General features: G+C 36.1%; 1 protein-coding gene across 3 annotated transcripts in view; it reads left to right on the top strand.

Annotated features, from left to right (window-relative positions):
• Abca9 (ATP binding cassette subfamily A member 9) overlaps nucleotides 1-13,395 on the top strand; it is a 59,991-nt gene that overhangs the window by 25,772 nt on the left and 20,824 nt on the right. For all 3 annotated transcript variants that reach the window (XM_026381482.2, XM_077801385.1, XM_026381481.2), the window contains 7 exons: nucleotides 441-580; nucleotides 2,959-3,078; nucleotides 4,850-5,048; nucleotides 7,977-8,143; nucleotides 8,854-8,987; nucleotides 10,196-10,333; nucleotides 11,476-11,583. In XM_026381482.2, the coding sequence (XP_026237267.2) occupies nucleotides 441-580; nucleotides 2,959-3,078; nucleotides 4,850-5,048; nucleotides 7,977-8,143; nucleotides 8,854-8,987; nucleotides 10,196-10,333; nucleotides 11,476-11,583 (1,006 nt within the window). The remainder of the gene's footprint in view (nucleotides 1-440; nucleotides 581-2,958; nucleotides 3,079-4,849; nucleotides 5,049-7,976; nucleotides 8,144-8,853; nucleotides 8,988-10,195; nucleotides 10,334-11,475; nucleotides 11,584-13,395) is intronic.

Genomic DNA, 13,395 nt, shown 5'->3' with positions numbered 1-13,395 from the left:
AGACCCATGTCCTTAATGACTATACAAATTACCTCCATTTTTTGTTTTACTGTGTACAAGTCCAAGTGTTTGCAGAACTCATACATTACTATAAAGGCAGAATTCAAAGTTGGGTTTTTGAAGAGGTAGAGACAAAATCAAACCTCTCCCTGCACCCCAGCCCAGGCAAGATTTGGCTGTATCTCTCTTTCTTCCAAATGATAATCTTTGAGATATGTCATCTGACTCATTTTTCCCTTTCATAAGTTTCTCTGCTATTTGTATAGATTGAACAGCTTGGAATATATTAGTATTATTATGTTTTTCTTCTTCCAGTAGATTTTTACATTTTTGTCTCATAAATATTGATGAAGTGACAAGCACAAACTACATAGTTAAGATGTGGTTTTAGAGATAGTGTTTGATAAAAAATAACTATATCCCATTCTTTTTAAATTTAGTTTGCACCTGAACGAAATGTGTGATCCAGAGAGCATAACATCACTGGTTAAGCAGCACATCCCTGATGCCAAATTAACAGCACAAAGTGAAGAAAGACTTATCTATATTTTGCCTTTGGAAACGACAAGCAAATTTCCAGGTAACAAAATATGGAGACCACAGAATGACTTGGGAATGGTGTTACTGATAATAACTGGGCTGATGAGAATGATGACTAGTTTTAGTCTGGCACTATGCAGTAACTATCTGTTCAACATTTCTAGTCCCAAGGTCATCTCTGTCAGCCCTTGACACTATCCTTGTGTCATTTATGAGTAAACCAAGGCACATAGATAAATATGTGTTGAGTTGTACCACATACAACTAGAGGAAAGCATCACATTAAAATTAGGATTTGGGGGGAATTTGTTTTAGGAATGAATGAGATGGTCAGGGCAGGAAGGAGTTTGTGAAAACAGTGGTGAACTACTGAAGGAGCTAAAAGAATTCATAAACAATGTATATATTGTATGGGCTCCACATTACAGTGCAATCCAGTGTACTGAGCATGAGCGTGGTCATCCGGTATGCTACTAAACATTCTAAATTTCACACCTTCGCTGCAAATCCAAAAGCCTGTGTGAGTACACTGTTACCACTCTTTTATTGGATGTCCCAATAAGCTGTTTTATCTCCCAATAGTTTCAAGATAGATGACTTTTATTTATTTATTTTGAAGTGTAGCCTATCAGTATTTGCTTACCTTATTGTGTTCAGGAAATTGGCCAACTCTTCAAGGAAGATCAGGGGCTACTGTTACATGTTGGAGTAAATAGGCGTGTCATAATCGTGACCAATAAAGAAACAGCACCAGACCGTAGCCTTAATAACATACCGATAACTATCACCTGACTTAATATATTTAAACGTTTTGTGAAAATATGAAATTTAAATAAAGTACCTGGATTGACATGTAGTGCCTCTGGCATTTTGTTAGGTCTAAGATACACGTGATTAGGATGCACCACTAAGAAAGAAACAAAAATACATAATGCTGCCAATGAAAATAATGTATGATCCCTCCTCATTTCAGTTATGTTGGAAGGTCATGAAATATATTAATCTTAGATCATTGAGATAATGGTAGTCTTAGATGTACATATAATGTCTTTGAGACATAGATCATTATGGAAACAGAAATCTTTATGGGGACTACAAAGCACAGTTTCATCTCATTGCTTATTAAATGAATTCCAAAGATGATAAGCAATTAGAGACAGACTAAAAAAGAAACTAAGATTAGGTAGGTTTAAGAACTCCTTAGAAGTCACAAATACATTTCTATTTTTCTTTATGCAACACACAAGATAGAAGCTTTATTTTCCAACCTTTTGTTGTTGTTGTTGTTGAAATCCTTCAAAAGGACCTGCTGTTCCCTCATGAAGAATTACTCCATTTCAAGACTCTTGTGTAGTTTTCACATCATGGTCAGAATCTTTGAGAGGAATGGAAGGAGGGAGGGAGGGAGAGAGAGATGAATCTGAGAGGAGGGACAGAGTTACATAGTACATTCTCTGAATTACATAGTAAATACTTTGCCCTTTCTTTAATTTATGCTTTTTTGAAGTAGGAAAGATTCTGTGACAGTTACATATTTCCATAAACATTAGTTAATTTGCATTTGTTATTAGAGTTACCTAACAATTATTCTTAACATGAAAATATGAATCTTTATTCTCTGGAAAATATTCTTTAGTTAATTGGAGCTTAGAATTAAGCATTCCCTATAATATAACAGAAATAAAGCTTTAAAAAGTACACTAAATAAAATATATTTATTTTTTAAAAACTGCAGTTTTCAAAAAATAGAAAAAAAACATGTTTACATTTGACTTTGAAACTCAAGAAAACATGGAAACTAATGCACTACATAGATGTGAAATAACAAACTTCTATGTCATGATTCGTTTCTGGTAGAAGTGTATTTGGTCTATCATTAGTGTTTTTGCTTTTTGACTGCCGCAGGCTGCCCGGCCCGGGCCGGCTGAGTCCCGCTCCTGCTGCCGAGCACTGCCTGCCGCACCCCTGCTGAGCGATTCCCTGCTGGGCTGTCAGTGCACGCCGGTTTGCAATCTTGCAACCCGGTTGGGCACAAAAACACAAGCCAGTCAAACTGAGACAAAGTTTTATTTAGTGAGAGGCCGTGTGCGTCCCCTAACAAGTGGGTCCACCACATGTGTGTTCTACCTGAGCCGGGGGGCTTCCCCTTCCCCGGGAACACCCTCCTACCATCCTTCCCAACCAATGGGAACTCTCCCATTACAAGAGTGACATGAGTAACCTGAGTCCTGAAATGGGCCCAGCTAAACAGCATGAGTCCAATTACCATATGAATGTGAATTGCTGGCTGGCAGTCATTAAATCCAAAGGTGCCAGTATCAATATTTTTGCTGTGGCTCCTAACATTTGACAAATAAAATTATCATCAATGTCATTATAAATTAGAATATTCTGATCTATTTTTTGTTTATTTTTTAGATCTTTACAGGGATCTTGATAGATGTTCCAACCAAGGCATTGAGAATTATGGTGTTTCCATGACAACTTTGAATGAGGTATTCCTGAAATTAGAAGGAAAATCAACTGTTGACGAATCAGGTAAAAAAGAAAAAAGAAAGAGGTGGGGAAGAAGCCAAGAAGGGAGGGAGGAAGAAAGGAAAGAAACTTGAATTTTGTTTTTCTGTGAAATATTTTATTTTGTAAATATGCTTTGAATGGTGAGATTGTATGCATCTGTTGGTACTGGTCTTTGGAAAGCTTAAAGCAGAGAAGAAATATACCTCTGTGGAATACAGTGATGTGCTACACTAGGTCCTCATGAGGTAGACAATAAATATGCTGCATAATGTTACCTGAATATAAGTGCTATAGAGAAAAGAAAATTTATATTTATATTGATACCTGCTTTTCTTGAGCTTTTTGAAGGTATCATTCCAGTGTATTGGGGATTCAGTTGTTGCATGAAAAGATCTGATGTCAGTCTAATTGCCTTTGATTGAAAAGTATTGTCTTTACTGTCTGATTGCTTCTAAGACATTTTCTTGGTTTTGGTTTATTATCATCTCACTGTGTTTATTCTTTCTGAGCATTTTAAATTTTTAAAAAGTTGACCTGCCATGACTCACATAGCTTTAACAAAGTTTTGACAGTAACCACTTCTAATGCTGAGATCTCAAAAAATACATGCACATCTCAGGAGTGTCATCTGATTCTCTTTGAGTTCCCTTGTACTCAAGTCCTATATAGGGCACCAACTTCTGCAACCTGCACAGCATCAAAAAAAGGCTTATCAAGTAAGGGTGCCTGGAAATGGAGAAAAACAGAGACATTATCAAGTAAATCTGGGGCCAGGTGGGACACTTCACGCTGACTCTATTTCTGACTCAGAAATAGCTCCATGAGTTTATTATACAGCATCTCATAATCAGGAAGTTAAACTGCAGGGGCATTGTAAATTGTTTAAGGCTTGTAAGCTGTCAGAGGCTTCTTTGTGCACTATAAAGTTATAGAGCAAGAAACATTTTTTTGCAGCTATCCTATTGTTGCAGTGATAGGAACATTCTGCTGCACCCAGGAAAGCTATTGTCCTGGGACATTTAATAACTTTTAGCTTCAGAAGCTGAGAATCAAGATTGACAACATCTTCATCTTTGGCAAGGAATATTTCCCAGGCTTGGCTTTTGCCAATGCTGTAGGATCATTCAGTAACTGGGGACTTATCTGCTCTCCATGTTGACCAAGTATATTTTTAGTTCCCTCTTTTCTGTTTTTATCTATTTTTGAAGTTACATGCATGGTACATGTTTTCAGTGATTATAGGTAACATTTTTGTGTGTGTGTGTGGTGCTGGGAATCAAACTAGGGCTTCATGTATATGAGGCAAATGCCCCAGCCCTTGCAATGAACTATTAATTTACATATTTTATAGCTTTCTAGAAGTCTATCAGTTTTCACTATGCTTTTCCTCAAAATTAATAAACTTTTATTGAGTTCTTAAAAATATTAAAAGTACTCTTGGTATTGTCTTTATGTTCTTGCAGGTGAGTACTCTTTTGCTTTGGTTAGAATAAAGTTTATCTCTTGCAATGAAGATATTTATTTATGAGTTTATTTTAATTGATTTCCCTAGAAGAATTCCTGCAAAGGATTTTTTTTCAGAAGGCACAAGTTTTCCTTTTGCTATATCAATATTTTTGCTTCTGTCTCATTTTCTCAATAGTTGCTCTAAAAATACCATGAATCAGATTACTTTCTCTTAGCCCAGTAGGCTAAATCTGGCACCTTTGGTTGAAAAGATGATCATAGGAAAAGCTAAAAATGCACAATTAGTTAATATGGCACCTTATAAATGATTTATCTTACATTTTAGATATTGGAAATTGGCAACAATTGCAAGGTGATGGGGCAAAAGATAGGGGAAACCTTGTTGAGCTGGAACAAGTGCTGACTTCCCTCTATGCCACAAAGAAAACAGCAAGTGGCATGGCACTCTGGAGGCAGCAGGTCTGCGCAATAGCCAAAGTTCGATTCCTCATGTTAAAGAAAGAAAGAAAAAGCCTATTAACCATGTGAGTATCTGGATATTTCAGATTTGTTTGATCTGTGCACTCAAAGAGAGAGAGAGAGAGAGAGAGAGAGAGAGAGAGAGAGAGAGAGAGAGAGCACAAAAGAAAAAGGATAAAAGAAACACTCAGATAAAATAAGTCCCAGTAACTGCATATGGTCTTAAACAACAATGACTACAACAAAACTGCATTCTTAACTGCTCATGTGGTTACTTAATCAAAACATACAACAGTTGGGATTCTTTCAATTTCACACAAATTTTGTTCATAACAATAGGCTGAAGTAGTTCTTAGTGCACATGTGGATGTTAGCACTTGGGTCCTGTTCTAAAAGTGACAAAATTTTCATTTCTCAGCAGCTTCACAGAAGTGGAAATAATAGAATGCAGTGCATGTACATGCATGTGTGTGTGCATGCTTGTGTATGTGTTTGTATATATGTATATTTATATGAATATGTTTATGTGTACACATATTTTAAGGAATTGACTCCACTTCCATGGGGACTGGCAAGTCTAATTCCACAGGGCAGTCCAGCAGGCTGGAAACTCAGGTTAGAATTAATGTTGCAGGACAGACTAGACACTCTCTCAGAACTTCAGTGTTATAGTCTGGGGCTCTGTGCATCTCTGGTTTAGTTCTACAGTTGCATCTAGAGCCCACGATAAGGTTTACACACATTCCTATAGCTTCAGCCCTCATTACTGATTATCACTTCCTTGCATAAGCCCAGCTCTATATGGAGATATATAAATCCCAAATATTTATAAGCATACTTGTGAAAGACTCTATTGTTAAATATTTGCACATATATTAAAATATATATTGCACATATATTAAAATAAACATGAAAGTTTTATTGGACAGGTTTCCACCACTATAATGAAATATCAAACAAATTCTAAAGAGAAACTTTTATTTTAGCTCACAGTTTTGGAGGTTTCAGTGCAAGATCAGGTGGTCCCATGCTTTTGGCCTCTGGGGAGGGTGCCTCATCATGGTGGGAGGGAGGATGTGGTGGAGCAAACAATCTACATCCTGAGTTAGTAGGTGGAGAAAAAGAAGAAGAGACTGGGGTCTCACAATTGCCTTCAAGGTCCTCTAAGGACCTGAGGATAGAGTATGAAGTCCCACCTCCTAACAATTTCCACCTTGCAAGGGTACTACCTTGGACACCCAGCTTTCACACATGGACCTTTGGGAGACATTCAACTTCCAAACTAGTGTAACAACCTATCCATAAGGGTGGCTAGCTAAACATTTAAAATGTATATTAAAAACTAGACAAATCTATGAACTATGCACTTAGTAGGAAAGAGATTTTGTCAAATGGAGGCATCAAACAATTCAGGAAGAACTGATGTAAGAGAATAGAACTTATTTAGGTGCGGAGAGAAAGAGTGTTAGAAATTCAGGCAGGGAAAATGTACCGAGTATGAAAGTGCATGTGGAATCTAAAGGAATTATTAATTCTAAGCTCATTGAAATAGAGACTGTCTCAAATTTTTTAAAAAAATAGAATGTATAGAACAAAAATTTTGGACTTTAAGAAGTTATTAAGGTTTTATTTATGTATTTACTGAAAGTTGACTGACAGAAGAGAATGCCAAGAAACTGAATTGGGCAATGGTGCAAAATTGTTTGGAAATAGTTGACCCTGGAAAAAATGACACAGTAGTTTAGGATAATATTGATAAAGATGGAACAGACAGAGAAAATAAAGGTCCATCTTGAAAAGCAGACAAGAGAAGTTGGTTTTGGAGGCAAGAAATAATGATAGGACAGGCAGGAATTTTCAGCCATTTGAAAAAGAGACTTCAAAGATGAGTGGGAAATGATTTGGCTTTGGAGCCCAGGCAACAGTGAAAATGTTGTGACTACAGAAATTGGAAATGGTATGGGAAAAGTTTCACAGTGTAGAGGGTCTGAAGGTTGGTGATATGCCAAGTGGCTGTGCTTCAGATAAAGGAAGGAAAGCCGAACTGAAATGGAGAAAGAGGTGGGCACTAGAGAGAAGATTTAAACAATAATCAGAAGATTTCATAGGCTTGAACGCAATGTCCGAGGCATGAGTAGACGGAAAAAGACCAAATGTAAGTACATAGGAACCTTCTCACTTTAGAAAGAAGAAAAAAAGAGGAAAGGGCATGATTCAAATGTTTATTAGTACTTATAATTTATTTCCATTATTATAACCATGATCCTCTCAAAACTAATGTCATGGTTTCCATATGAGGTATGTCCTCAAAGCTCCTGAACCAATGTGGAAATGTTCAGAAGTAAAATGATCAGATCATGGCAGCCATAATTCTAAATTCATTGAAACATAAAATGTCTCAAAAATTTAAAAATATATATATATATTAGAATATATAGAACTAAAAAGTTTGGACTGTAAGAAGCTATTAAGATTTTATTTATTGAAAATTGACTGATAGATGAGAAAGCCAAGAAACTGAATTGGGCAATGGTGCAAAAATTGGTTGGAAATAGTTGACACTGGAAAGAATGAAAACAGTGGATTAATCCACTTCATAGATACATAATTTGAAAGCACTACTACTGCACTGAGTGGTAACTGTAGGCAGGCTGGTCATGAGTAGAGGAGGTGGGTCACTGGGATCATACCTGGAAGAGTTCACCTTCCCTGCTACTCGTTCCCCTTTCTCCCTCTGTTTCCCAGGCCCCTGAGCTGAGTAGCTTTCCTCCATCAGTCTTTTCCACCATGAAGTTCTGCTTATTCTTGGGCCCAGAGCAATGGACTCGGGCTCCCATGGACTGAATCTCTGAAACCATGAGCTAAAATAAACTTTTCCTCCTCTAAGCTATTCATGTCAGGTATTTTGGTCACAGTGACTAAAAGTTGACTAATACATCTAATCATCTACAGAAACTGCTACTGATTATTCTTTTATGTTTTCCTCCACATAGGTTATTCCTTTTTGGGATTAGCTTTATCCCTCAACTTTTGGAACATCTGTTTTATGAGTTATACAATAAAAGTTACTCTTGGGGACTGTCTCCAAATATGTACTTCCTTTCACCAGGACAACAACCACAAGATCCTCTGACTCTTTTACTGGTCATCAATAAAACAGGTGAACACAGGGCTAAAACGGAACTTGTAAATTTTGTTCTTGTTAAGAGATTCCCTGAGGGAGAAATTTGAAGAAAAAAATTTCTGCATGTTTTAGAAAACACTTATAAAAGTGAACAGAAAATTAATTGAAAATTAAAGATACAAGATTGGAAAGTTTATTTCAAAACCATATTTTGAAGTCCACTTAAATGGTCATTTCACAGAGCAACCAAGTGGGATTTAGGAAGGCAAATCATTGACTGAAGTCTTGAGATATTTCTGTGTCATTTTGTAAATATTTGCATTGCTTGACTTTGGGGGGAAAAGGTCAGTTCCAAGTTTGTAAGAAGATAGAAGATGAACAGCTTCAAGGATTATGGTGTTAGTAATTAGTATTTTTGTGTGTATGTTGCTGGAGCTCAAACACAGGGACTTACACATGCTAAGCAAAGACTCTACCACCAAGCCATATTTAGCCTATTATTTAGTATTTTTACCCTAATATAAATTATAAGTAACATTCTAGGTATTAGGTAAAGAAATTTTATTATATCCATAATGGCAGAATGGGTTTATACAGTAGCCCCAATTCTGCTTTTAAGAAAATCTGTAGACAGTCATTATTGTGGTATGCTTTTAGTGATATCGTTTGGTTTTGTTTTCTTTTTTGTAGTGCTGGGTTATTGTTTTGTTTCATTTTTGTGTCCTTTGATCTTTCCCTTATGGTAGGGTCAAGCATTGATAACTTCATACATTCGCTGAGAAGACAGGACATAGCTTTGGAGGTGGATGCCTTTGGAACTAGAAATGGCACAGATGAGCCATTCTATAATGGCGCAATCACTGTGTTAGGGGATGAAAAGGTGAGCTAGGATCTGGTTGCTTATTTTTACCAAAGATAGATTATGAGAATACAATTTGAATAATTCAAATGAACTCCCCAAAAGGTCATTTTGACACAAATGTGGTAGGTCTCATTTTCATACAAGTTAGGTGACAATTATTTGATTGCAGCCTCCAATATAACAGTACATAATTAACTGTTATAATACTGATTTGTTTAAATTTTACCAATCGGATTGCCTTTCAATCATTAATTTAAATCTTATTCTCAGTTAGAACTGAGAACAACTGCCCAATTTATACTTGACCTTTACTCTTCAGTCTGTAAAACGTCTGTATCCCTTAGTCATTGTATTACTTGCCTAGACCATGCAGGAATTTGAGTTAGAGGTCCCAATCAAGTCACATGGGTGAATCACTGCTCTTATGTGTCATGAAGCTCGGCCATTTGTAACTTGTCATATTTAATTTTCAGGAGTAATTTTTATGCCAAAAATGAACTAAATCACCTTTAATCAAACTAGTCTTTGATGGGTATTAAGTTAGTTTCTAGAGATCCCAGAAAAACATTTTTTTAAATGGCACTTATAACATAATAAATATTGCTTTAGGTAATTAAGGTTAGATACTATATACTTGATTTAATTATCATTGCAAAAACACATTTTTAATGCTTGCCTATATTTTGGGAAATATACTCAATTAATTTTTTCTTTGAGGAATAAATAACCACATTATTATATGTATGTACACATATGTATAAATGTTATGTCATTTTAAAAGAGGTTTTACATGCATGTTCAGTATTTGTGAAGATGTACACTTTCAATGCAACTACCTGTCTGCCTTCCGCTTTCCAAGTATCCACATAATTATTACTTGTAAAACAAATAAATTGCCTTTGAATATAAAGTCTCTGGCCACTAGCAAGTGAAGTTGCATTTTGAAGCTTTACGGTGTCATTAAAAACCATTTGAGGTATTTTTTCTTTTGTGCAATTTTAGGCATAAATACCCACAAGGTTGATGTTAAGCTGGGTAGAAACCAAAGTCATGATTCATTTACATATATTAGGAATTAATCAAGTTACATAGGTGATGGTGATATTAATCATGCTGTGGCTTTACTACATTACCTATTATGACTTTGCTACATTATTTACTACCATATTAACTAATTAATTTTGCATTTACTCTTTGAAGACTTAGAAATATTCATTATATTTTAGGATCACAGATTTTCAATAGCATGTAATACCAAAAGGCTGAATTGCTTTCCTGTCCTCATGGATATTATTAGCAATGGGCTACTTGGAATCTTTAATTCTTCAGAGCACATTCAGACTGATAGAAGCACATTTTATGAAGTAAGTATAATATTATCTCACTAATACTGACCCATGAGAAGTTTTCAGGAAAAGTCCTTGAAATACAGAAATAACATCATGTTGATTTTATGAACCTATTCTTAAATAAGTTTTATATAAAAATCATTATATATGTTAATATATTGTTTAGTAATTATTATAAAACATTAAAATCTTATTCATGACTTTGGTAAATGGAGCAATAAAAATACAGTTAGTTAATTTGGGAAAAGATATTTATGATTTTTGGTCTTAGATCTTGTCAGTATTTAGTGGGACATAGTGAAAACAACTGATGTCTTGATTCAAGTTATTTTAAGAACAATTGATAAAATGTATAACAGAAAATTACAGGTGCTTAATAAATTGTTCTTATTCTTGCTGTTAACATTATTTTCCTTTGGAAGGAAGTTTCCACTAAAAAACATACAGCTTTGCTAGATTAGAGGATGAGCTGAGTTAAGGTAAGGTGCATAGGAATAATTCTTGTTTCTTTCCTTTTTTATGGAAACTTTTTATTATGTAAAGTTTTAAACATACATATAATAGTGCAATGCACATATAAACCAGCCTCAATTATTTAAACACGTGAGTGGACTATCTTTCTCCAAGTTCCATTACTTTTCTAACATTCAAGTACTTGTTTATTGCTGCCAGGTCCACAGAGGCATTCGAATTTACTATTTCTGCATTATGCTGAACCAGGGAATGACTCATTGTAAATGTTGAATCGAACGGATTTAACACCAATTTCTGAAAGTAGCAAAATATCCCCTTCATTGATGGTCCCCAATCTCTGTTTTCTGTTAAAACCTCAGCCTTGTTGGTATATATCAATGTTAGTAACGCTGTAATCATGCGTCAGTGAGCAAGGGGTTTCATGCCTGTTTTACAAGTTTGTAACTGTGGGACCTTATCCAATTCATACCATGTGGTTGAGCTTGCTTCTTCATAAGTACATCGGGAAACATGTTCAAAATGTCCAAATTACTACAACACAGGACTGGAAATGAATGTGAATGAGAAGTTGCAAAGGGGAGCTGGGGAAGTGTTCATTCACTTATTTGACTGATGGAGTTAAGACTGCACATAGGAACTGGATGCCCAGTTGCCATTGCTCACTCTGATCTGCATGATTTCAGGAGCAGATGCCTTCCGAGTACCAGTACCTGAGTGGCGCCTTCTTCTGGTTACCAGTGGTCGCATGTTTCATTCCTTACATCGCGATGAGCAGCATCGGAGACTACAAAGTAAGAGGAGTCAACACAGTCCTCCAGTCCCTGTAATGTCTAGAGAATCCCCTTAGACTTTTATGGCCAGAGCTTTACCCAGAGGTAGTGCATCTAATCTATGTGCTTGATACAATGAATAATCAACCATTTCAATAACAGTTGTCCAAGTAGGAAGAAAATGTTATTTTCCTTAAACATAAGACCTCACAAAGAGCAGCTTAGGAAATATTACCAGCCCACGGGGAATAACAACTTTCAACTCTGTCACTTAAGGTTTTATTTATGGCTACTGCCTCCTGACCTAATCATTTCCCCTCTCTTAATGGTGGTTTCCACTTTCTACTTGGTGGTTATGATTCACCACAGCACTTTGACATTGTTAAAAAAAAAAAAAAAAGATTGTGCCTTTTAAGTGTCATTTTTTATGATGCTTTTATATAAAAATTCAAGAAGCCTATGATGGTCTTTCTACCTCTCTGTGGTACTTTCATTGGCTCTGAAAGAGCCATTTCCCATCTCCAGCCCTTGGTGTCATCACCTGGTGCTTGGCACCGAGACTTGTGACTGTTCTGGAGAAGCCTTTGATGGGCCTGCATTAATCTCCATTTATTCTGCTCCTAAACTGTCCCTGTCTTTAGCAACTTCTTTCATGAGAAACACTAAATACTGTTCTACCTTCTCTTCATTCACCATTTTCTTTCTACTGGTCTTGTTAATCGTTCTCACCCCCTACTTAGCACCCCCCCCTCTTTTTTTTTTCTTGAGTCTGAGTTTAAATCCTGACTCTTCCATTATTAAGCAGTGTGAATTTTGAAAGTTTCTTAGTCACTCTCTGCCTTGGTTTATCACTTATAAAATGCATAATCCTGGCATCTATTTGAAATAGGTTTCTGTATGTGGTGAAATAATTCCTATGTGTCACTCAGAAGAATACCTAGCCTAGAGTGGCTTTCCCCTAAGTGTTAGTGCTTGATGTTCAAATGTTCAGGGTTTAGTCCTGGGGCTCTTTCCAGTTATGTCCAAAATTCTCAACTTCCATGTATACAATAGCCAACTTGATATTTTCACATAGATAAATAATTGATATTCCAAATATGGGTCAAAGAAAATTTTCATTTCCTCACCAGATCTGCTCTTCTCCTAACCTTCCTGTCTCAGCAAATGGGGCGATTGTTTATAATTACTCTGGCATGAAATTTTGAAGTAAATCTTTGTTTCTCTTTGTCCCGGAACTACTTATCCAATCCATCAGTGAATCCTTTAAGTACTACTTCACAAATGGGTGTATGTATTTCCTTCTGTCTGCATGGTTTATCCTAGTTTAAGTCATCATCATTCCTTACCTGGACCACTGCAGTAGCTACCCATTTGCAATCAATTCCTTTCACACAACAAGAATGAGCATTCATTTGTTTAAATAACATCATCTCGTTATTTTATTTTGCAACTTCCTGTAGCTTCTCTTGGAAGCAAGAATTAAATTCTAATTATTTATGATGTCTGGCAGAGCCCTGCATCATTTCAGTCTCCTATTGTTTCTCTACTTTCCTCATTGCAGTCTCCTTCTCTGCCTACTCCACCCTTCCTTCTGGTTCTTAAATACACCAATATCATTTGGCCATTCTTTCTAGCGCCATGCTTTCCCCCTTGTTGTTCATATAGCTGACTTCTTGTCACCCAGATCTCAAAACAAACATTACTTTGGCAGAACCCCATCCCTCCTTATTCAAATAGATACCCCATCACTTCCATATGACCTCATTTAAAAAACCTGTGCATGGCACGTGTTGCTCTCTGAATCTTTTCTCCTTTTCCTGTTAACTGTCTCCT

Source organism: Urocitellus parryii, chromosome 7 (genome assembly GCF_045843805.1).
Source record: "Urocitellus parryii isolate mUroPar1 chromosome 7, mUroPar1.hap1, whole genome shotgun sequence".
In the NCBI taxonomy this organism is placed as follows: domain Eukaryota; kingdom Metazoa; phylum Chordata; class Mammalia; order Rodentia; family Sciuridae; genus Urocitellus; species Urocitellus parryii.
Note: the sequence above shows the minus strand (reverse complement) of the source record. Positions and strands in the feature narration are given on the sequence as shown.